General features: G+C 41.4%; 1 protein-coding gene across 1 annotated transcript in view; it reads left to right on the plus strand.

Moving 5' to 3' along the window:
* Arhgap20 (Rho GTPase activating protein 20) overlaps window positions 1-24,761 on the plus strand; it is an 82,598-nt gene that overhangs the window by 14,446 nt on the left and 43,391 nt on the right. Inside the window, 1 exon segment of the mRNA XM_021172655.2 lies at window positions 4,155-4,237. Within this exon segment, the coding sequence (XP_021028314.2) occupies window positions 4,155-4,237 (83 nt within the window).

Consider the following 24,761-nt stretch of genomic DNA (forward strand, 5'->3'; position numbering starts at 1 on the left):
GCTGCTTCACCCTGAAAAAATGCTATCACATGAAGCTCATGTCCCAAAGATGTATACAATTGCTTTTTTATGTATAGTTTATGCATTTTATAAAAATAACTACCTTCTTTCTCTTTGAATATCTTAATTTATTTTTTAAGATAAACGGTGAGCTTTAAAAGAAAAATATTTCCCCTCCAGCTTGCATCCACTGTGATGTCACATTGCTCTAAACATCAAACGCTTAAATTCAGAAAAGAAGAAAATAGTAAGAAACTGGATAGTAATTTGTCAGTTAACAAAACATACAGTGTTTGCAGTTTACTCACAAAACCAGGAGCCATAATTAATCTCAGAACAGCTGTAAACATTGCTGGCCTAGTGCAGCCTGGCCTGACAAGCTCGCACTGCTACAGGTTTACAAAGGAATCCGCTCTCGTCTTATTCCAACCTGCCCAGTTCCATGTCCTTCTAGACAAATAGGAAGTCCAAGTTCTCATTGCCTGAGTGAAGGAAGGTCAGTGGCTTCATGTCAAAGCCCCCATAGGCCTTTGGCTTTCCCACGTAAGGGACAGAGATCTGTGGCTCTGAATGAGTAACACCTACTCCAGTATACTTTGGGTTATATCGGCCACTCCTGAGGCTTTCATTAATTGTGGGCAAAGTGAATCCTGTAAATCGTAAATGGTTCATATGATGCTTTTCCTTTCTTTTTTTTTCAATTCCAGGTAGAATATCAGAAATAATAACATTGAATGACTTAAGAAACTGTGTAGTTCAAATGTTCTTGTTTCCTAGACAGTAGGAAGCCATAGAAGGGATCGAATTGTCTTGGCTCGTATGACTTTGTTGGCGTAAGGTCTGACTCTAAGACTTCAGTCAGTAGTGGTATTCTCTCTGTGATCTTGTTGCATCCCCTTCAGTATGAATCTAACTGGGTGAGGTGGATAGAATATAATCACTGTATCTAAGAATGTTCTTTTATGTGGTTTCCATGAAAAAGAATTATTTAAAATACCTTTACAAAGGAACATATGTCACTGGGGTATTTTTTGTTGTTTTTCGTTTTTTTAATTACCCATGTTCATGTTTTAATAACTCTCAGGAAGATGTTCTTAAATCACACAGGTTTTTGTTTTGGGGGTGTTTTGTTTTGTTTTGTTTGTTTTTTGTTTTTGTTTTTGTTTTTTCGAGACAGGGTTTCTCTGCGTAGCCCTGGCTGTCCTGGAACTCACTTTGTAGACCAGGCTGGCCTCGAACTCAGATATCTGCCTGCTTTTGCCTCTCAAGTGCTGGGATTAAAGGCGTGTGCCGCCACCACCCGGCTAAACATTAGTTTTTTAATGAATTCATTTCAGGATCTTTGAAATTCTGTGGAAAAAAATTAGCTTGCAGCTTTTGTGAGTTTAAAATTACACATTAGCCCAGGTTACCCTCAAATCTCCTTCCACGAGTCTTTCCCATTCCACCCTGCCTTGTTCTTAAAATGGATGCTCATTTCCTATGTGTAACAGGGCTGCACTACCATGGAAACATCTATTTCAAAATAAAGAAGCTCGTTGTTATGGGGTTTAGGATTTTTGTTTGTTGTTTGTTTGGTGTGTGTGTGTGTGTGTGTGTGTGTGTGTGTGTTCTTCACATTTCAAGGCTCTCCCAATTCTTTCCAAATTCTTGATCAAGCCGGAATGCAGAGTTCAGAATTAGAAACCATCTACAGGTGAGGAACTGCTCTAGGACTTAAGTTTGCTGATAGTAATGGAGAGGCCCCAGAGGCGACCCCACAGATAAGGTCAGCGAGTCCTCAAGGTCACACAGGTGGCAAGGGGCTCCCTCCAGTAGGGCCAGCAGATTTGCTTACATTTCGAATTTCACAATAACAAAAATGAGCAAGGGTGGGGGGGCAGATGGGGGACAAGGGGGTCAAGACAAAGCCAGAAGAAAGGGAGTCATGAAAAAAAGTCTGAAACGGCTCTGATGACATTAACAGCCTGCACCTTTCTTAGTAAAACCGGCTCTGTCTTCTAGTACTGAGGCTGCTCATGCAGGAAGACGGTAGTTGCAGCCTTGGGATGTCAGATTGATGTGACTAATGGACACGGGGAGGTGGGCTTTGAACACTGTGATGTATGAGCTCCGTTGTTGAAATTGCTACAGTTGAGGATCTATATGCTATTCCTGTGAGGAAGGCACCAAATACACACACCATGCAGACTTGGTTTCCCTTTGTAACCTGGAACCTGTTACTGGTTCATGGTCAATAATAATGCCTGACCCAGGAGTCTGGGAGTCTCCATTTCTTAATCCCATTTGTTTCCTGGTCTTTGTTGTTCTGTGTAATTGCTTCAGCTGCCGTGTCAGATGTGTTTGAGAGATATGAGGAGAGAGCATCCACGTAGGAGACAAAGGATTGGTGAAGTAGCCCCAGTAATAAGTCCAGGGCAGCAGTGACAGCAATAATTTGGGAGGTCCCTGTGAACATGATGAATTTGGGGAGTAAGAATTGTAATAAAGAAGTGTATCATCCAACTAAAGGATGATTCTTCTGCCCCTGTGTTAGTATCTTAAGTTTTATTTACTAGCTAAGAAAGGGTTAATTCTTTTGTGAGACACACACACAATGAGATGCTGACCCTGAGCCGGCAGCTAGTTAGTTTTGTATGGTTACTACGACAGCCATGTCCGGTTCTCAAACATGGGTGTTCCAAGCTCTTGGGTAAGTCCGATCCTGGGCCGTGCTGGGAGGAGGATAGCAGGAAGGGTGGCTTGTGTCGTGTGGCCTGAAGTTTAATCATGGCTGTTTGTGATTTCTGTTAACTTTACCAGTCTCTAGAAGCAGGCTCTCTGAGTGTATCCACAGCTATTTGCATCTATAGTCTTTAATTAGAGAATAATTATCTGGATAACTCAAGTTGAATAGATTCTCATTCGCCACCAAATTTTCAGTTATTAAAAATAGAGAACTTGAAGTATCAAAGCCTATCTTGCTCCTTATAAATTATCTAAATAGAGAATGGATTTTTCTTAAGAGGTAAAGTACCCATGTGTGTGAATATCTGAATGTAAAATAGAGTTGATTCCATGTCTACTAAGAGTCTGTGGCTGCGGTGGAGAGATGGCTCAGTGGTTAAGGATTCTTGATGCTCTTGCAGAGGACTGGGCTTCAATTCTCGGCACTTACACGGTGGCTCACAACCACCTGTAACCCCAGTTCCAGCGGATCTGAGGCTCCCCACCCTCAGGCCTCCACTGGTACTACATGCATATGGTGTACAATAGGTACATGCTAACATAGACTCATACACATAAAAATAGATAAACCTTGCACAAACAAAAAAAGGACCTATTCACTCTGGCTTGGGCTTTAACGGATACTCCTTTCCTTTATTTGACCTCCACTGCAGCTTTGTTGAGAACACGCGATCACCATGAAATGGAGTCAAAAGTGTATCTCCCATTATAGCTTGGAATATAAATGAAAGGGTTCATGTCTGTCTAGCACAGCAGTCCCCAGCCTGTGGTGCCTGACCCCTTGGGGGTAGAACAACCTTTCACAGGGTTTGTATATCAAATATCCTGTATACAAGAGATTTACATTACAGTTCACTACACAGCAGCAAAGTTACAGCTGAGAATTAGCAATGAAAATAACCTTATGGTCGGGGCTCACCACAGCATGAGGAGCTACAGTGAAAGGTCACAGCCTGAGCAAGGCTAAGAACCACTGACCTCGCAGCATGTATAGATAAAAGGCTATGGTGGGGTTTCTTTCCTTTTACTTTTCTTTTTTCTTTTTAATTCCCTGGCAATAAAAACTGCCTGTACCTCACTCATGTTAATACTGTGGTCCTAGTCCACTGTGGTGGTGCACGCCTTTAATCCCAGCACTTGGGAGGCTGAGGCAGGCGTATTTCTGAGTTCGAGGCCAGCCTGGTCTACAAAGTGAGTTCCAGGACAGCCAGGGCTATACAGAGAAACCCTGTCTCAAAAAAACCAAAAAAAAAAAAAAAAAAAAAAAAAAAATACTGTGGTCCTAAAGGTGGCTGCTTTAGATCTGTAACAGAAGTTGTAGAGTCTTTGATGGTCAACGTGAAATTCTGCTGAATTGGGTTGAAAACCAACATTTAATTCCTTCATGAGCCATCTGGTCATTATTTTGATTTTTCCCCCCTCAACAGAAAATGAAAACACTCGCAGAAAGGAGGAGAAGCGCCCCGTCCCTCATCCTGGACAAAGCCTTACAGAAGCGGCCGAGCACCAGGTGAGTGCAGGTGTCATGTCACAGCTGCCCCACCCTACATGGAGGAGGCTGCGTCATCTGATGAGGTTTTTCAGGTCATCTTTTAGTAAGTGTGAAGGTTGGTTGTCGGCACCAGCATTTTCTTGGTGATAGGAATTGTGACCTGTGACATTCTTTCAGAAGAGATAGATGGTTTTAGAGGTAGAGTGTGTACCCAGTTGCTTTACAACCAAACTGAGTGACTTTCAGTACAACACAGCTCATGTGTCCAAGCACAAAGGGTCAGTGTTTATCTGGATAAATTAGAAATCCCAGTGTTGAAAATTGAATGTCTGCATTATACCCACATATGTGCTTGCTTTTGATCACAGTGTAGTACCTGTGCATGGATATGGTAATCTTTTCCCAATTACATTTATGAGTAAATAAACAAACCACATTAAGATTATTTTCTTTAAAAGGTTGGTGTTACAGACTTTATTGTAAATTAGTAACGAGGCTGGCTATTAACCATTTCATTTATTAAGTCTAAATAATTTTTTAGGAGGATTTTTTAAAAGTCTTTTATAATGTGTGTAAATTTAATTGATATTCAAGCACTAATTCAAGGTTTGGGTTTTTTTTTTGGTTTTTGTTGTTTATTTTTTGTGCACGCGCATGTGTGTCCCATATCCGCATCGATGCATCTGTGCATGTGTGTGGAGGTTGACATTAGGTGTGGTCTTCCTTTTTACTGTTATTGGGGTTCTGATTAATATTTTATAGTTATGTTTACATGTCATTTTACAGTACAAAAGGAGAAGTTAAAATAGATAGGTGTGTTTATGTAACATAGACGATTCATGTAATAAAGGGCATGTGGTTTAGTTATCAAAAACCATAAATAGAAAGAAACAGACAAATGGCTAGCCAGAAACCACATCCAAGCAATCAGAGACAGAAGCTACGATTTTGTTATTGTATTATTGTTTGTTTGTTAGAAAGATCCTGTTTCTCTAAGAGAAAGAGAAAGAGAGAGAGAGAAAGAGAGAGTCTAATTCAATGGTTTTTGACCTCTCTAATGCTGTGACCCTTTAAAACAGTCCCTTGTGTTGGGGTCATTCCCCAAACATAGCATTATTCCATTGTTATTTTGTAGCAATAATTTTTCTACAGTTATGAATCATACTATAAATATCTCATTTACAGAGTATCTGATATGTGACCCTCCTCCCAATGAGTCCCAGCTCACTGCCTGAGAACCACTGGTCTAATTGGATGGCTTTGTTTTGTTTTGTTGCCCACAGAATCAGGAGGCAAGGCACCAGTGCCCAGTTGCATCATACTTATGTGAGCTTAGCTAAAGTCAGCTGTAGCCACCCAGGAAGTATTCTCACGGGCAGAGAGCTCGAGAGCCAAGAGAGGCCAAAATGCAGCCAGATACTGGAGGTAGCATGTAGGAAGAGAGAGGGCTAAAGCAATGCAGGGAGTGGAGATGAGAACAGAAAGTGGCATAGGAGCTTGACTCTCAGAGAAGATGTCTTCAGCCCTGACCACTGGCCTCCGATCACTTAAGTATGCTGCGGATTGATGATGCAATTGACGAGCTAGACAAAAGTCAACACAAGCAGACAGGCCTGCTCTACTCACTCAGAGCCTAACGGAAAGCTCTGTGCATGGAAAGAACAGTCCCTGAAGCATCAGAAGTACAATTGTAGCATCAGGGCATCTAGCTGAACACAGACTTCATTGCAGAAGCCCTTCTCATTGGGAAGGCCCGTGCATGTAATGTGTTCGAATAACTAAGACCAGCAGCTAGCCTCCCCACCTTCCAACCTGTAGATACTGATAGGAAAGACAGGCCCAGGGCAGGGAGGAGCCTTCTCACTCCACCTGGGACCATAGTGCCTTCTCTTTTGTTGTATTGCTTATGCTTGTCATTGAATTGTTATTACTTTCTTACTTTAGTTGTTCTGTTGTGTTTTTAAATGTGTAATCACCAGAAAGTGCTTGTGATTGTCCTATCTCTATACCTACTCAAAAGTATTTCCTCATATGCCTTATGATACATTATATATTATAACTATATTATATACTTTCCATCTCATTATTACTCATTCTTCCCCCATCTTCCCCATTGTAAGTTCATTTCACTAATTCACTATTAATAGCCTTGGTTCTAAAGTACATTTTATAAATTGTATTTTCCCACATCAGTACCAGGACCCCACTGTCTCTGAAGCTTGTTGGGGAGACAAGTGTCTCCTACTACACATCAACACTGCGCCTGCTGCTGTCAGCTCATTATGTGTGTCTCTGCAGTGGTCTATTCCTCCTAAGTAGCCATAGGTAAAAACTCCAAGTGGAGACAGCTCACCAGTAGGACCCATAATAAAACAAAGGAAACTAAAAGAGGGGAAACGTAGAAGGATAAGCCTGGAGGACACATCCTCCCAAAAGATACACAAAGCACAACCAATAAACACACAGAGAGATGAGAAACCTCCACAGGCTCACAAGCGCTAAACACCACATACCAAGGATAACTGAAATCTCAGAGAACAACATCAGAACACTACCTGTGAGAAGGATTGATGACTGTCAAGAGAACTCAGGTGGATGTGTCTGAAGTCAATCCAGGACCTGGAATGGGAAGCTTCCACAGAGGATGAACTGGCCCGTGAGGAGAAATTCAAAATCATGGAGGAAATTTCAGAAAGGAAATTGAGACCCAACCAGAGAATCTGTGTAAACAAATTCTAAAAATGGAAGAGTCATCAAATGAACACAGTGGAAAGGATCGCCCAGAAACCAAGGAGAACAGATTTCAGAGGTGTAGAGTAAGGTCCAGACAACAGTCCACTCTAAGACATGTGAAGAGTGAGCTGAGGAGCACTAGTGGATTCCCGGAACCTCTGGAATAGGTTCAAATGCACAGACCTAACAACTCACAGAGCAGACGAAATAACATCTTTGGACAGGAGCAGTTTATTCAATGAAATTTTAGCAGAAAATTTCCCAAACCTAAAGAAAAAAACAAAACGGATATCCAAACACAAGAGGTATTTTGAACCCAAATAAGCCCAAGTAGTCTGTCACATTGGTTCTCAGTCTGTGGGTCATGACCCTTTGAGGGGTCAAAAGACCCTTCCACTGGGGTCACATGTCAGAGATCATATATTTAATTACAATTCATAACAGCAAAGTTATAGTTAGAAAGTAGCAACGCAATAGTTTTATTCGTTGTGGGGTCACCACAGCAGGAAGAACTGTATTAAAGTAATGGGTCCCAGAATGAGGAAGGTTGGGAGCCACTACGTTACCATGTACCACGATCAAAAATCTCAGAAACACAAAACAAAGAAACAGTAATTAAAAGCTACAGAGAAAAACTGCCAAGTCACATTCAAAGGCAGAAATGGCAGATAACAAAACAAAGAAACAAACAAACCTCTCATTATCCTTTTCCCTCACAAGAAAAGCATTAGTTCATGCCCTGGAAGTAGGTGATCCTCAGCTAAGATCTCTATATCCAGCAAGGTTATCCCTTAAAATTGAGAGGGAAATGGAAATGGAACAGAAGATAAATACAAATTAAGGTAACTTATCACAGCCAAAACAATAGTGCAGAAAATACTTGAAGCAATACTAGTAACCCACGAAAGAGCAAAGATAGTGCTATCCATGGAAAACAAACATTTCACAAGAGGAATGGCAGAGGAGAGCCAGGAAGGATTCATTCATTTAGCACAGTGAGCCAGAAAGCCCTTGGTACTAACAGGTAGGCAAGAAGAGAACTGTTGCTCGTCCAATCAGAACATGGGGCACAGAAACTGTAGGAAATAGCAGAGCCCTCTCAATGAATGGCGTTGAGTGCAAAGAGCCCTAACCCATCAGTCAAAAGGCACACAGTAACTAATTAGATTAAAAAGCAAGCCCTCACTGTCTCTCGTCTCCAAGAATCGCAGCTTTCTGGATGGAAGTCAGTCTAGCAAGTGCATTAAAGCCATGACCAGGCTGCTGTGGCAGCTGTCATGGTTGGTGAGTGGGCTCCTCAGTCACTGATCAGGGATGGGAAAAAGCCACCACATCGTTTGCTTGCTTGTTTTTTGAAACAGGGTTTCTCTGTGTCACCCTGGCTCTTCTGGAACTCCATCTGTAGACCAGGCCGGCTTTGAACTCACAGATCCACCAGGCTCTGCCTCCCAAGTGCTGGGATTAAAGGTGCACACCACCACTACCCCACATGGAAACGATTCAGCTAGAGTGCACATGAGCAATTTTGAACATTTTTCACATCATGTGTCAGCACTCCCAGTTTTCTAAAAGAAACACTGAAAAGCATGAGAGGTCAGCTGGGCCCCAGGGTGGTAGCAGTGAGGAACTTCTGTACCCAACACTCATATTTACATCAGTCTTCCAAACTAAAATTGAACCCTCCAGAGCTAACATGCCATAGATGGAGTGGATCCCACACACAGCTAGAGAATATTCTCTTAGCAGTGAGGGGACACACATTCTTGCCAGTGGCCCATGGAACATTCTCTAAAATAGTTACATTAAAGACTACAAAAGCGATCTTCAACTAATACAAACAAATTAAAGAAATTCCTTGTGTCATATCAGGCCATCATAGAATAAAACTAGAAATCTGCAGTAAGCAAAAAAGAAAACACACACAAACACACAAACGCACACGCACACAAACTACACAGCTTGGAGACTGAACAGTACACTTTGAGCAAAGAATGAGTCATTGAAGAAATCTAGGAGGAAATATTAAAACTTCTGAAAGCAAATCAAGATGATAGCAAACCTACTAGAACTGGGACCAGCCAGGAAACTTCCAGAAGGAACATGAATAGCCACAGGTGCTCATGGTTTTGGTTTAAAAAAAAAAAAAAAAAAAAAAAAAAAAAAAAAAAAAAGAAGGAGGAGGAGAAGAATGATGTCAGGAGCTATGGAATCAGGAAGCCAAACACAAACGTGGTAAATGGAAAGAAATAAGAAAGGCTAAGGCAGAGAGGGGTCTTTAGAAAGAGAGACTGGCGGGTGAGCGTGTGTCTCCAGTGGGGAAACGGAGGGCGGTGAGCTCACCTCCCCCTTTCAGTCTTGTGGGAGTGAGAATCCTCAGCCAACACTTTTCTGTTCTTCAGAAACGATCAGACAGGTCTGTCCCTGGTGCAGTGTGCTGTTTCTTGTGACATAATCTGGGGATCCTTAGAAGGATGTATTTGTTCTAGTGGACGTTGACAGGGTTGATCAAGTCTAATTTTGTTCTTGCAGAGTGGCACATCCACTTGATTTCTTCTTTCCTGCTTGACTTGATCTGTTCATTGCAGTTACAAATCAGTCTTATCTATCCTCTTTTTCTTTAATCTTTATTTATTTACTTTTATGTATATAAAAGTACACTGTCACTGTCTTCAGACACACCAGAAGAGGGCATCAGATCCCGTTACAGATGGTTGTGAGCCATCAGGTGGTTGCTGGGAATTGAACTCAGGACCTTTGGAAGAGCAGTCAGTGCTCTTCACCACTGAGCCCTGGTGCAGAGCACTGCCGCACAAGGAGCACTGCCTCATGTGGATCATTGCCTCACTAGTGGATATTGAGTTACCTTTTTTCATCTTGTCCACAGGGAGAGCAGGCTGTCCTAGGGTGTCTGTACCGGCTGGTTTTGTGTGTCAACTTGACACAGGCTGGAGTTATCACAGAGAAAGGAGCCTCAGTTAAGAATTGCCTCCATGAGATCCAGCTGCAAGGCATTATCTCAATTAGTGATCAAGGGGCGAGGGGCCCATTGTGGGTGGCGCCATCCCTAGGCTGGTAGTCTTAGGTTCTATAAGAAAGCAAGCTGAGCAAGCCAGGGGACGCAAGCCAGTAAAGAACATCCCTCCATGGCCTGTGCATCAGCTCCTGCTTCCTGACCTGCCTGAGTTCCAATCTTGACTTCCTCTGGTGATGAACAGCAATGTGGAAGTGTATGCTGAATAAACCCTTTCCTCCCCAGCTTGCTTCTTGGTCATGATGTTTGCACAGGAATAGAAACCCTGACTAAGACAGTGTCCTTGCTGCACTGGGCCGGATGCTTCTTTACCCTGTAAGGCTGAAAGCCACAGTTTCCCAGGGCACTTTTGGCATTTTAGGATTGATTTTCCTTTAGAACCACGAACAGAAGGAAGCCTGAAACATTACTCGCCACAGTTGAGAGGCTTTATAGTAGAGGTTGAAAGTAAATGAACTCTGGATACTTACTTTTTAGTGCTTGAGCTGTGTCTTCTTACAAGCTGTGAGAACTTTGGCAAGCTATTTTTCCTCTTTAGGCCTTATTTTCCTTGTCTGTAAAAGTGAGCTAATATATTAAAATAGCAATTATAATACAACCTACATGTTACAGCTACAATGTAAGCTTTTGCTAAACATATTTATCAATATATATATATATATATATAATAACTATATATAAACCCATTTGGTCCCCAGTCACATGGTACCTTAGTATCTCAGTGTAGATGTAAATCTTGTCTTTCCAATTTGACCAACTGATAAGACAACATTTTCTTTTTTTTTAAGATTTGTTTATTGTATGTATATGAGTACTCTGTAGCTGTCTTCAGACATGCCAGAAGACGTCAGATCTCATTACAGATGGTTGTGAGCCACCATGTGCTTGCTGGGAATTGAACTCAGGAACTCTGGAAGAGCAGTCAGTGCTCTTAACCACTGAGCCATCTCACCACCCCACAAGTTTCTTTTATTTATATATATAAAAAAATTGTATTTATTTATTTTGGTTTTAATATAAAGTTGTATTAAAATCTGAGACACTGGATTCCCTGTCTCATCAGTTCTCTAAAAGCCCCTCCTCGGGCCTCATTATGCACTCTTGGCTGGCCTGGAGCTTATTAAGTAGACAAGGGTGGCCTTAAAGTTACAGAGATCTGCCTGCCTCTGCCTCCTAAAGTGTTGCAATTAAAGGTGTGACCACCACACCTGTTTTAGAGGTCTTTTTAAAAAGGTTTCATCACTGGTGTTGTCTGGGATGGTGGCTTAAAACGAATGATTACTGGTATATGCATGTGGAGATAAGAGGACAACTTATGAGGTCATTTCTTTCTTTCTACCTTTATGTGGTGTGGTGAAGACCATATTTTCTACTCTTAAAAATTTGTCTTCAGTGTTTAGGCCCAACAAAAAATGTGAATGTGTTAATATGTAAATAAGAATGTACTCGTGTCTCTAGCTGCATATGTAGCAGAAGATGGACTAGTCGGCCATCACTGGGAAGAGAGGCCCCTTGGTCTTGCAAACTTGATATGCTCCAGTACAGGGCCAAGAAGTGGGACTGAGTGGGTAGGGGAGCAGGGTGGTGTGGAGGGTATAGGGGACTTTCAGTGTAGCATTTGAAATGTAATTGAGGAAAATATCTAATAAAAAATTAGGGGAAAAAAAGGATGTGAATGAAATGTAAATGTTTGTATAAATGTGTATGTATATTCTGTGTAAAAAAACAAATTTATGTCTTCAGGTGGCTCCTATTTAATCTTCATTGTGCTGCATATAGACCAAAGGCCATCAAAAAAAAAATCTATGTATTCAGTGCATAAACATTAGCTGGATTAAATCCATTATTCTTTTCTTGCCTAGCTGGGTAAGAGCCTGACTGCCTGAGAACGAATAGAATGATCCATACTGAGAAGAAGCCCTGGACGGGAGAATTCTTGAGTAATTGAATGTATGGTGACTTAATGCTTGACTATTTTATTATGTCCTCTGACCTGAGCCCCAGTGAATAAGGGTCCCAAACAACAAGATGTCAAAGGGGAGGATCAAGGGTGAGAAAACAATGAAGACAGGAAGCTGAGACCAGGAGGCCTTATATAAACCATCAGCTTATGCCCAGCAAGCTTATTAAGAATACAGCGTCTTATATTCATGTCTAGGGGGAACGTGGCCACAGTCAACAGAAAGCTAAATCAAATCACATTGGCAAGGAGAACATGGGACGCCTCAGACACAGCTGATAACCACGACCCTTCAGGGCGAAAGCAGGGGTTTGGAAGCCAAATCTTAACTCCTTGAAGGCTCTGGCCTCAGCCCCAGACCAGATCTGGCAAAGTCTGCACCTGGGCAAGGACTCAGAACTAACATCCCCTTTGGCTGTTCATCATGCCGCTGAGAAAGTCTCCGGTTGGCCTGGCTCCCAGGAGTCCTCAGTGTTAGGGACCAATGCTGTTGGTTCTCCTGTCCTCCTGTTCACTGTTCCTGCTATAAGAAGAAGACACAACTAATAGAGTCTAGTGTCCTGCCACACTTCACCTTGGTAGAATCCCATATACTTTCTATACCTGGGTAGTATACCTCATCATCAATTATATAGAAGAACTGGAGCTTAGAGGAAGCTGACTCCTTCATGTTCTTTCTAATGCACATCCAATTCTATGAGTTTTAGTTAAATTTTCTCTGTTGCCAAATGTAGTGACACACACCTTTGATCTCAGCTCTCGAGATGTAGAGGCAGGAAGAACATCTCTGAGTTTGAGGACGGCCTGGACTGCATACTGTGTATGCCTTAGGCCAGTAAAGGCTGTCTAGTGAGACCCTGTTTCAAAGAAAATCAGTGTCTGTCTGTCTTCTGTCTGTCTGTGTATGTGTGTGTGATGTATGCATGGATATGGATGCACACACCTGTGCATGCAAGTGAAGACCAGAAGAGAACACTGAGGATCCAGCTCTGTTGCTCTTAACCATATTCCCTTGAGATGAGGTCTCTCACTGTACCTGAGACTAGGCTACCTGTGATCTCCCCCTTTACCCTTCCCCTCTTTCCCTCTCCTCTTCCCCCTCCCCACTTCTCTCTCACAAGCACACACACACACACATTCCTACAGCACTAGGGTAACAGGTACATGTATACTACATTTGGGTTTTATGATTGGCTGGGAAGGTAGCTCAGTTGATAAAATGCCTCCTTTACAAGCCATACTCAGTAGAGTACCCTTGTAATCCCAGCTCTGGGGAATTGGAGACATACCAATTCCTTGTGGTTGCTAGCCAACATACTATAGCTGAGTTGTCTTGTCGAGCTCTGGTTCAGTGAGAGACATTGTCTCAAAAGTAAGGTGAGAGAAGAACACTTGAGGAAGAGAGCCAGCATCAGCCTCTGGCCTCTACACATGTCTGTATGTGTTCGTGTGCAAACACATGCCTGTGTATACACACATAAACACACACACTCACACACATGCGCACACACAAACAGTAACCCAGTAACATACAGAATAGAAATGGTATGGCTGGTTCTTACATCTCTCTTATTTGATATATACATATTTTTTTATTTTTTTTACTAGATATTTTCTTTATTTACATTTCCCCTTTCCTGGTTTCCCCTCTGAAAACCCCATCCCCCATCCCATCCCCCATCCTCCCTGCTCACCAACCCTCCCATTCCCACATCCTGGACCTGGCAGTCACCTGCATTGGGGCATAGAGCCTTCACAGGACCAAGGGCCTCTCCTCCCATTGATGACCAACTAGGCCATCCTCTGCTACATATGCAGCTGGGGCCATGAGTCCCACCATGTCTTTGGTTAGTGATTTAGTCCCTGGGAACTATGAGGGTTCTGGTAGGTTCATATTGTTGTTCCTCCTATGGGGCGGCAAACCCCTTCAGCTCCTTGGGTACTTAGCTCCTTCATTGGGGACCCTGTGCTCCGTCTAATGGATAACTCTGAGCATCCACTTCTGTATTGGTCAGGCACTGGCAGAGCCTCTCAGGAGACACCTATATCAGGCTTCTGTCAGCAAGCTCTTGTTGGCATATGCAATAGTGTCTGGGTTTGGTGGTAGTTTATGGGATGGATCCCCAAGTGGGGCAGTTTTCGGATAGTCTTTCCTTCAGTCTCTGCTCCAAAATTTGTCTCTGTAACTCCTTCCATGGATATTTTGTTCCCCTTCTAGGAAGGATAGAAGTATCCACACTTTGGTCTTCCTTCTTTTTGAGTTTCATGTGCTTTGCAAATTGTATCTTGGGTATTCTGAGCTTCTGGGCTAATATCCAATTATCAGTGAGTGTATATCATGTGTGTTCTTTTGTGATTGGGTTGCCTCGCTCAGGATGATACCCTCCAGATCCATCCATTTGCCTAAGAATTTCATGAATTCATTATTTTTAATAGCTGAATAGTACTCTATTGTGTAAATGTACCACATTTTCTGTATCCATTCCTCTGTTGAGGGACATCTGGGTTCTTTCCAGCTTCTGGCTATTATAAATAAGGCTGCTATGAACATAGTGGAGCATCTGTCCTTATTACATCTTGGAGCATCTTCTGGGTATATGCCCAGGAGTGGTATTGCTGGGTCCTCAGGTAGTACTATGTCCAATTTTCTGAGTAACCATCAAACTAATTTCCAGAGTGGTTGTACCAGCTTGCAACCCCACCAACAATGGAGGAGTGTTCCTTTTTCTCCACATCCTTGCCAGCATCTGCTGTCACCTGAGTTTTTTATCTTAGCCATTCTGACTGGTGTGAGGTGGAAGCCTCAGGGTTGTTTTGATTTGCATTTCCCTGATGACTAAGGATGATGAACATTTCTTTAGGTGCTTCTCAGCCATTTGGTATTCCTCAGTTGAGAATTCTTTGTTTAGTTCTGTACCCCATTTTTAATAGGGTTATTTGTTTCTCTGGAGTCTAACTTCTTGAGTTCTTGGTATATACAAACATTTTTTAACATTTTAAGTTTTATGAAAAATGTTTCATCTGCATGTATAAAATTGTTTCTATTTAACGCATGCCCTTTAATACATTTGGGCACCTCTTAAAATATCGGAGTGTATGCTGTACCACTGAGAAATACATAGGAACCTTTCAGTGATGAGGCTGGACATTAGTTTCTGATAAGAATCTTTCAGCTGAACATTGGTTTCTGTGGGATCTCTGGTCTGTTTTTGTCAGCTGGTTCCTGCAGTGCCCCTCCCCTGGTGACTTCTGCCTCTTGGCAGTCACTGGCTCATCTGATTTTGTCATTGTCGTTGCATAGGACTGCCCTATATCACCAGTGGCTTTAGCAGAGTGTAGTGGCTGGCATCACTGCAGTGAGGCTGTAAAGATGGACATCCACTCCCGCTTGCTCTCATACTTTTCTCTGGCCACTTGCTTTGGGAGCAGCTTAGGAAAAGCCACTCAGTCTTAGCCCTGTGATGGTGCCCCCCACTGAGGAAAGAAGCCATCTCCTCTTTCTGAGGGTGTAGGAAAATGCTACTATTTATTAGTGATGTTATTTAAGCTTTGTGCTCTCTTGTCTAGAAATGTCTTAAATTAGTATGTTAATTTCTTGAATAGTTAATATGCAGAATTATTTAAGCATTTGGTTGTTTCTCTGAGTCGGTTTTTGCCTTTGGAGGGTTGTGTCTGTTTCATCCTTGCCCTCAATTTAATCATAATATTTTATTTTTGAAGCAAAATATGCCTTGATGTTTTTAAAGTGTGCCAGAACTGTCACTATGCCCTTTTCGTTCCCAATATTGATAATTTCCCGATGTCTTTGTTTAGCCAAAGGCATTGTTTTGTTTGTGTTTTCTAAGAAGTGAGCTTTAGCCTTGTTGCTCTCTCCTCTTCTCTGCTGTGTTCTTTGGGCTTTATTGGGGGTTCGTTGTTGTTATTTTGCTAAGATTTGTTGAATAGCTATATGTAATAAAGCACACATACCTGCAACATGATGAATTTTAATTTGCTGTACAAGCATGAAGCCAACCTCACAGTCAAATAATAAAGAGACACGTGACCTCCAAAGGTTGGCTGCGTGCCTTTGTACCTATCCTCTCGTGGTTCCTCCACCCACATGCAGATAATCAGTGATTGGTGTGATGTCATAGAGTTTTGTTTTTATTTTGAGACATTAATAAAAGTACGGTGCTGCTCTTTACTGCTGAGTCATATGGCAGTCTGGGTTCACCTTCACTCGCCCCTTTTTAACTGCTGGTAGATAGGAGAGGCATTTCTAGCACACAACCAATTATTGTTGCCTCATACATCCATCTATCAGCGATTACAAGTCCTTGTATTCCAGTACTTTCATTTTAAAGTATCGACAAGTGTAATATCTGGATTTTAAGTTAGATGTAAGTTAAACTGTTAATTTATTTTCCAAAGAAGTTGACCTTGGGCCTGCAAAACAGCTTGGTGGGTAAAGGCACTTGCCACCAAGGCTGACAACCTGGGTTTGATACCTGGAACCCACATGGTGAAGGAGAGAACTAACCCCAAAAGATTGTACTCTGACCTCCACTTGCTTCCTTCCCCTGGCAAGAATATATACCAACACACACACACACACACACACACAAAGAAACAAAACAAAATAAACACCAGAGTGGCTGTACCACTTTATATTCCCAGGAGCTACATGTGTACCATACCCTTGTCAGCGCCAGGTATGGTCCAGCTTTTTAATGTTGAGTATTCTTTGTATCGTGCCATTTTATCTCCTGTTGGTTTAGTTGTGATCTATCTGGTTACTAATGGTGTTGAGCATCTTCTCGTCAGCTTATTTAATATCTGTATCTTCTCTGGTAGAATGCTAGTTTACATGTCTTGATTCATGAGTTGTTTGGATTGTTGAGTTATGAGTGTTAAATGCTATGGTTTGTACTGTCCAGTATGATGGCCACTGAAATACTACAGGTCCCATTCCCCACTAGCTCCAGCTGCAGTTTAAGATCATGTGAAGATGTGAACCATTATTACCCATGATTCAATGCTGGTAGACTGTTTTCAGATCTCCATGCAGTTGCCTATATGCTAAGCTTTGCCCCAGTGCATGCCTTGTGATTTCCCCCCCTCTAAACATAGAGCTGGTGATTTCCCCCAACAACACTGTCCTTGAAAGAGACAGATTGTAAATTTTAATCAAGTTCAGCTTAGTGCTTGTTTCTTTTTAAGCCTTGTGCTATATTCTGTTTTTTATTATTATCATTTTGTTTTTTATTTGTTTATTTTTCTCTATTTATTTTTCTTTTTGGCTAGATGTAAGGTCAAGATAATCCTTTTGTGCCTTATTTTAGCAATGCTTGCATTTAGGAATATGCTCTACTTTGGGTCATTTCTATGTATGATCTACAATGAAAGTCAGTATTCAAGTTTATTGCATGTGGTTATCCAGTGACTTCCAAGCTTTTAAAGAACCCTCTCCCTATGCAGCTCCCTTCCTTCTTTGTCACACAGTCATTTTGCTGTGTCCCGGACATACCTTCTTCTGTACTCAATGCTATTCATGCCCAAATGACACTATCCCAGTAATAAGAGCTCTGAAACCTTTTCAAATCTAGGTGTGTGAGTCTCTCGACTTCACTGTTATGGGGTTCCCCCCATATTTCTGGTTATTTCACGCCCTAAGATCGTCCATGTAAATGTGTTAATCTGATGATTGGCAATTCCAATAAGACTGGGCCTGAGACAATAGGAACAGCTTTTCATTGACAGTACTGTAGTCAAAAAAAAAAAAATAACATTTTTATTTCACTTTTGAATGTGTGTTCTCTATATACAGAAATGTACTTGGCTTTTTATAGTGATCATATTCTAAAGTATTTCTACATTCACTTGAGTTAGCTTGAGTTATTTTTTGTGGCTTCCATGGAACTCTACATAGACTGGGCCACCCATGAACATAACCCTTGCTGCTTCCCTCTGATCTGAACGTTCTCTGTCTCTTCCTCAGATTCTGATTTCTCTAGTCAGAATCTGCAGTACAGCAGAGAGACTGGTATCAGCAGACATCTCCCCAGAAGTAAAGGAGAGAGAGCAAGCTTGCCTTCCCTTCCTAAAATGGATTCTGATGAATATTATGTCCTATCAAATACATTTTAAGCATCACCATAAGAATGATCATTTAATTTTTCCTTTTGTTACTATGCAGGTTACGTTGATCTCACGTGAAAGCAACCTTATATTCTTGAGCAAAGCCTACTATATATCATGATATAAGGCCATTTTTATGACTTATTGTTGAATTCAGTTTGAAGGGTATTTTTAGTGTCCCTAGGCCTATATTTCTGGAAGATATTTGGCCTGGTATTTTGTTTGTTTTCTTTTCTTGTTTTGTTACCTGTAGTGTCTTTGGCTTTGATACTACTTTGATATTTTGTGAATAACTTGGGAAATATTCTTTCCTTCTTTCGTTTTCTGGAAGAGTTTGTGTAGAAGGTAGTGCTCTCTCAAATGTTTGACTTCACCTTGGAAGCTGCTTGGGTCTGCAAGTCTAGTTTATGTGTATGTGTGGCATGGATGTCTGTGATGGTGTTAAGTTTATGTACTAAGGATGTTTGTATCATTCCTTTTTCAGTAAGCTGTGGTGTGTTATATTAAGGATTTTTTCTGTCTCCTTTAAGTTGTCTGTTACATAGCCCTATATTTCCTCATAATATTGTCTAATCATTTATCTTTGAAATCTATAGTCATACTCTTATAAAAAGTTAATGCTGAGTTATTTTGATTATTTTATTTGTAAGGTATACTTCATATACATTGATTATTAAAGTGCTACCTAAATTTTTCTTAAACTGTACCCTGTCTTCAGGTAACGTTTGCAGATGATAATGGCAGTAAGAAGTAAAATTCTCTAAATTTGCAAACTCCCCTCCTTGTCTTTTACAGGTCTTTTTCAGTTAAATTCTGAGTATGAATTTTTTGTCATACGGATGATTTTATCCCAGGGTTTGCAGCCTAACATGTTGGTTAAACGTGTGTTTTACGTTTATTGTATAAAACTGAGTTTAGGATTATGTTTGTGCACCTGGGCACTGAAATGGACTAATTCTTTTTGAACTTGGGACTCGTCTGGTTTTTATTAAAAGAAAAAGAGATGAAGAGGGGAGAGTGAGAAGAAGGTCAAGTCTGTGTCTTGACCTCCAGCAAACACTGGGAAGATGGGCTAACTTTGTAGTGGGAAGGCTGAGTTGTAGCAGTGCTCCCTGACACATCTGTGCTTCTGAGCATCACAGATCTGAGGCAGATGTCCAGTATAATCTCCAATCTAAAAACCGTCTTCTAGACAATGTGGTATACGTTTATGCCATATCACTTCAGGGCTCACATTAATATCAGGTTGTCTGACCTGGCCAAGGGGACCTCATAGGCTTTATTAAGGTAGTTTTCCTCCTTTGCAATTATCAATCTATAAGTTGATATCACAACATGTACCAGATTTCCTGTTGATGGAGCAAGATTTTGAATTTCAGATGATTTTCAATGTCAGTAATTTAACTCCTTGTGCCTTCACTATGTGCCACCTTTCTGTAAAGATTTCTGTATTTTAACCTCGAAAGATAATATTCTTTAGTTATTCTCATCGGTATACAAGAAAGCATTCAGCTCATAGAGTTTTAAGGCCAGAACACACAACTAGTAAGTAAGAGAGTCAGGACTTAAATTCTGACTACAAATCCCACATTATTGACAGTTGTGCTGGATACTTTGATGTCAACTCAACACAACTCTAGTCCTCTGAGAGAAGGGAATCTCAATTGAGAAAATGCCTCTGTAAGATCAGGCTGCAGGCAAGCCTGGAGGACATTTTCTTAGTGATTGGGGGGTGCGGGTAGCTTATTGTGGGTGGTGCCATCCCTGGGCTGGTAGCTCTGGGTTCTATAAGAAAGCAGGCTGAACAAACCAGTAAGCAGCATCCCTCCGCAGCCTCTGCCTCAGCTCCTGCCTTCAGGTTCCTGCCCTGTTTTTCCTGTCCTGACTTTGTTCAGTGATAGACTGTGATGTTGAAATGTAAGCCAAATAAACCCTTTCCTCTCAGCTTGCCTCGTGGTGTTTCATCACAGCAATAGTAACTTGTTGTGGTCACAGAAAAGAATAGACTTCTAACTTTCTGCCTAGTGTGCCAAGAGACCCTTTGAAAATACCGAGGTGAGCCAGTGAATGCAAGGGCACATTATTCATCTTTTGTGAATGCAGAGATTTTTCTAAGGTATTGAAGAGCTCTTCACAGCCCTTTGAGTTCCTGAAGGGGTGACTTAAGCGTAAGATACTGAGTGTTTATTTATCTCATTTGTAGACATAAATGTAGATGGCCAAGAGACCATTGTTCTCAAGCAACAAGGCAGTTGTCTTAGTCAGGGTTTCTATTCCTGCACAAACATCATGACCAAGAAACAAGTTGTGGAGGAAAGGGTTTATTCGGCTTACACTTCCATACTGCCGTTCATCACCAAGGAAGTCAGAACTGGAACTCAAACAGGTCAGGAAGCAGGAGCTGATGCAGAGGCCATGGAGGGATGTTCCTTACTGGCTTGCTTCCCCTGGCTTGCTCAGCCTGCTCTCTTATAGAACCAAGACTACCAGCCCAGAGATGGTCCCACCCAGAAGGGGCCTTTCCCCCTTGATCACTAATTGAGAAAATGCCTTACAGTTGGATCTCATGGAGGCACTTCCTCAACTGAAGCTCCTTTCTCTGTGATAACTCCAGCTGTGTCAAATTGACACAAAACTAGCAAGTACAGCAGTCATATAGTAAATAGCAGTAGTTTTTGTTTGCTTTCTAGGTCATTGAAAATGTGAGTAAACTCTCTGAGGTCTAAGAGCTGGGGAGAGGTCAAGATATTTGTCCCAAAAGACTGCACTCTTTGAATTAACAGCTCCATCTTTGTGTCAGGGCTCATGAAAGGCTTCTGCAGGTGAGCCTGATGCATGGGCTCCCTGCCACTGAGATCTAACGGGAGTGGTATGCAGAAGAAGGTTGACCTGCTTCTCTTCATCCCTAGGTCAGGCCTGGAGACCCAAGCCCTTTGAAAAGCTGACCAGAGGGCACTCCATCCTTGTTCTTTGCCCTTGACTTGAAGTGTTTCCTCACTTCTGCTGCCAGGGTTGTGTCTGGGAATCACGACAGTGCTCTCTTCTGACTTGTCAGTCATGGGGAACCACAATGTGGAATAGTGATTGTCCAGAGAGGAACCTCATCCTCAGGAGTAACATCGGCATCACCTGGCAGCCTAGAACCCACGGTAGCACCCTGCCCCTGCCTGCCCCATTCTGAATCAAAACCACCAAGGATGGTAAACACACTCGGTATTTTAAGAAGCTCTGTCTGTGGTTCTCCGGTAGATGAAAGTTTGACAGCTACTGTCCTAAGGCACTGTGTAGATGAAGTCTTCCTTGGGAGTGACTAAGCCTTGGCAGGGTGGTTGGCACAGAAAATGAGATAAGTAAGTAGTTGTGCTGCAAACTGAAATCGTTGGGGGGGGGGGGGGGGAATAGGGACGTAAGGAAATTTTCTGTACGCATGGCCCTCAAATTTCTTTTTTCTAATGCAGGTTGAGTTTTTAATCTGTCTGAAATTCTTGAGGGGGAAAAACTGTTTTAGATTTTCAGAGTTTGAAAATTGTAGATTTGAAACTTTTAAATAATCACATGTTTGAGGCTGGACCACAACTCTAAAACACAAAACTCACTTATATTTCATGCACACCTTGTTTATATCAGCTAGAAGACGATTGATTGTATGATGGCTTTTGCCCTTCTGAACTCTGCTATTGTCTGTCATGAGAGGTCAGATGTGAAGTTTCTCATTTTGACATCAGTTTGGCAGCACTCAGAAACTTTTAGACTAAAGAGTACTTTGGATTTCAGATTTTTGGATCAGGTCTTCTTAATCTATATTGTCTGTTGTGCCTTCATATACTGTGAGTCCCGGAAGAACAGTTTTATCTGATTCATTCGCCCTCTAAAATACAATGCCTGGAAGTTGTTCGTTTATTTAACAAAGATTTTAGTGACAATAAATTATTTACTTTTCCAGGTTTTGGGGTATGTACTTGAAAAGTTTCTGCTTTCGTAGATGTTATATTCTAGCAGGGAGAGTATGAATAAAAAGAGTACAAATAACTTAGGATGTTAGAAAGTGGCGTCTGATATAAGTTAAAATGGGTCTATTAGAAGGTGAGTAAGTTAGGGTGGTTGGGGAAGATCCCCTCTTTCTGGTGGGCAGTCCCAGAGTTCAGTACAAGGTACCAGACTGAATAGATGTTACCTATTCCCAGATTTGCATCCAAGGCAGAAATCTGCTTCCAGTGATCTACCTATCTCTCTCTCTCTCTCTCTCTCTCACACACACACACACACACACAGAGCGTTTTATAAGAACATAAACATTCATCATTATAATTGTTTTAGCAAACATTTAGTGTGTTTTCTATCATCTGATACTTCTAGGTAGAGACAAAAACAAATAAACAAAACCAAAAGAACAACAACAAAACAAAACAAAACAAAAAACCACCCCACTGGCTTCATGGAGCTTACATTAATGTTCCAATCCAAAAGTAACTAACTCAGTTATTCTGTACGTTATATTTCTCCCAGTCCTGCCCAGGTCAGATTCCACAGCTAATCATTAATTGATAGACTAAAAATAAATCTTAATTTTAGACAACCCCTGATTTACTGCTAGTGGAAATTTAAACTAATGCAGCCACTAATTAAGCTCAGAATTTCTCAAAAAAAAAAAAACAAAAAAAAACCCCCCAAAAAAAACAAAAACAAAAGCCTAAAACATAATTTACCATGTATCTTAGTTACTTTACTGTTGCTGAGCTAAGACACCATGACCAAAGCAACTTATTAACGAAGGAGTTTATTTGGGGCTTACAGTTTTAGGGTTAGAGTCCATGATCATCACTGTAGGAAACATGGCAGCAGGTAGGCATGATGCTGGAGCAGTAGCTGAGAGCTCATATTTTAAAATAACCAGGAGAGAGATGGGGAAGAGAGAGAGGGAAGGAGGGCGGAAAAAGAGATGGATTCAAGCATAGGCGCCTGTTGGAGCTATTCTTGCTCCACTGCACCATCTCTTCCACTCCTGCATATGTACCCAAAGGACCATAGTCCTAACTCAAAGATTCGTGCATGTCCACATTTGTTGCTTTGCTTTTGCAACAGTGGAAGAGATGGAACCAGGCTAGCTTTCCATTCAGTGGAGGCATGGATTAGGAAAGTGTGCTATACATGCGCAGTGGAGTTTACCCCACTGTAAAGAGAATTGAGCTCATGACAAAAGCAGGGAAATGGGCACAGCTGGGAATCATTAATTAAGCAAAATAAGCCTAACTCAAAGGCCACACTTGCTTTTCCATGTGATCCTAGATTTTAATATCCACTCCGTTCTGTGTATGTGTGTCTGTGCCTGTGTACTTGTCTGTGGGGGGTAGCACTGCTTCATGCTTTAGAATTTGAGCGATATGAACACAGAAAGAGTCTGATGACATTGTACTAACATTTTCAGGGCCTGGACAGAAATAAGACCCACACATGTGTTTGCTCAGTCCGGCCAACACAGATGCAATGTGTGCCTTTTCTGCTTTAAGAGAAAAATGCATCATCTCTGTGATGAGTTACTGTGGAAAATTACTGGTTGAACTGTCGATTGTTATTTTGTCGAACCTTTAACCTGTGGATTTCACACTTTAATATGCGGCAGCAATCATTAGCGTAATCTATTATTCTCGTCCTCTTAACATCTGTGAAAAGTTGAGTAAAATAGAAGCCAGATCGCCCAATAGTTAACATTGTGAGGTCACTGTGACTAAACTCTTCATAATGTCAGCATGAGGAAGAGCGTGTTGAGAATGATGGTTTTAATATGATGGTTCCTCATGACTGATAGCCAAAAATAATTCTCAAGAAGTGTTGAGATCTGGAGGCTGGAGAAAGGGCTGTGTGGTTAAGAGTGTTTACAGCTGTTGCAGAAGACCAGAGTTTGGTTCCAGGCACCCAGGTCTGTGTTCTTTCTGTGTCTTTTGTGCTTCCATACAAATGTTAAGATTGTTTTTTTCCTAGTTCTGCTACGAGTGTCACTGGACTTCTAATGTACGTTGTACTGATCCCGTAGATTACCTTTGTTAGCATAGCCCATATTCACAGTGATAATTCAGACACTGGAAGGTCTTCCCTCAGCTACCACTGTTTCTATTTCTTCTCTCAGCACATTGCAGTTTTCCTTGTAGAAGTCGTTCATCTCCTCAGTTAGGTTTTCTTCTTTGTGTTGATTTTGTTCTTACCAGGTTTGTTATTGTACATGACTCTTGGTATTCTACAAACCTTACTGAAGTATTTACTACATCCAAAACTTTAAGAAGGCCATGGCTCTTTTGAGAATAGAACCATGTCCTATTCAATTTTTGCCATTTTTTTTATATCCTTCTGTTTTCTCGTCATTCTATGTAAGAATCAAGCGCTATAAATACTGACTAGGAATCAAATGTGGAGATGTCCTTTACTTAAAAGTCTAGATCTGTGGGAAAACGATCTCCATTTTCTGCCATTTGGTAAGATAATGGCTGCTGCTTTTTATTATGTTTAGCTTTTATTGTGTTGAGATATATTCCATCTATTCCTAGTTTCTTCATAACTCTTATCCTGAAAGACTGTTGAATGTTTTCAGAACTGCTTATGCATCTATCAGGATGATCATGTGACTGATGTCTTTATTAGTATTGTATAGTACATTTATTGACTTGATGTCGAACCAACTGTGCACTCATAAAATGGAGCCAACT

Source organism: Mus caroli, unplaced genomic scaffold, assembly GCF_978045245.1.
Source record: "Mus caroli unplaced genomic scaffold, Mus_caroli_1 scaffold_11, whole genome shotgun sequence".
NCBI classification, from domain to species: Eukaryota; Metazoa; Chordata; class Mammalia; order Rodentia; family Muridae; genus Mus; species Mus caroli.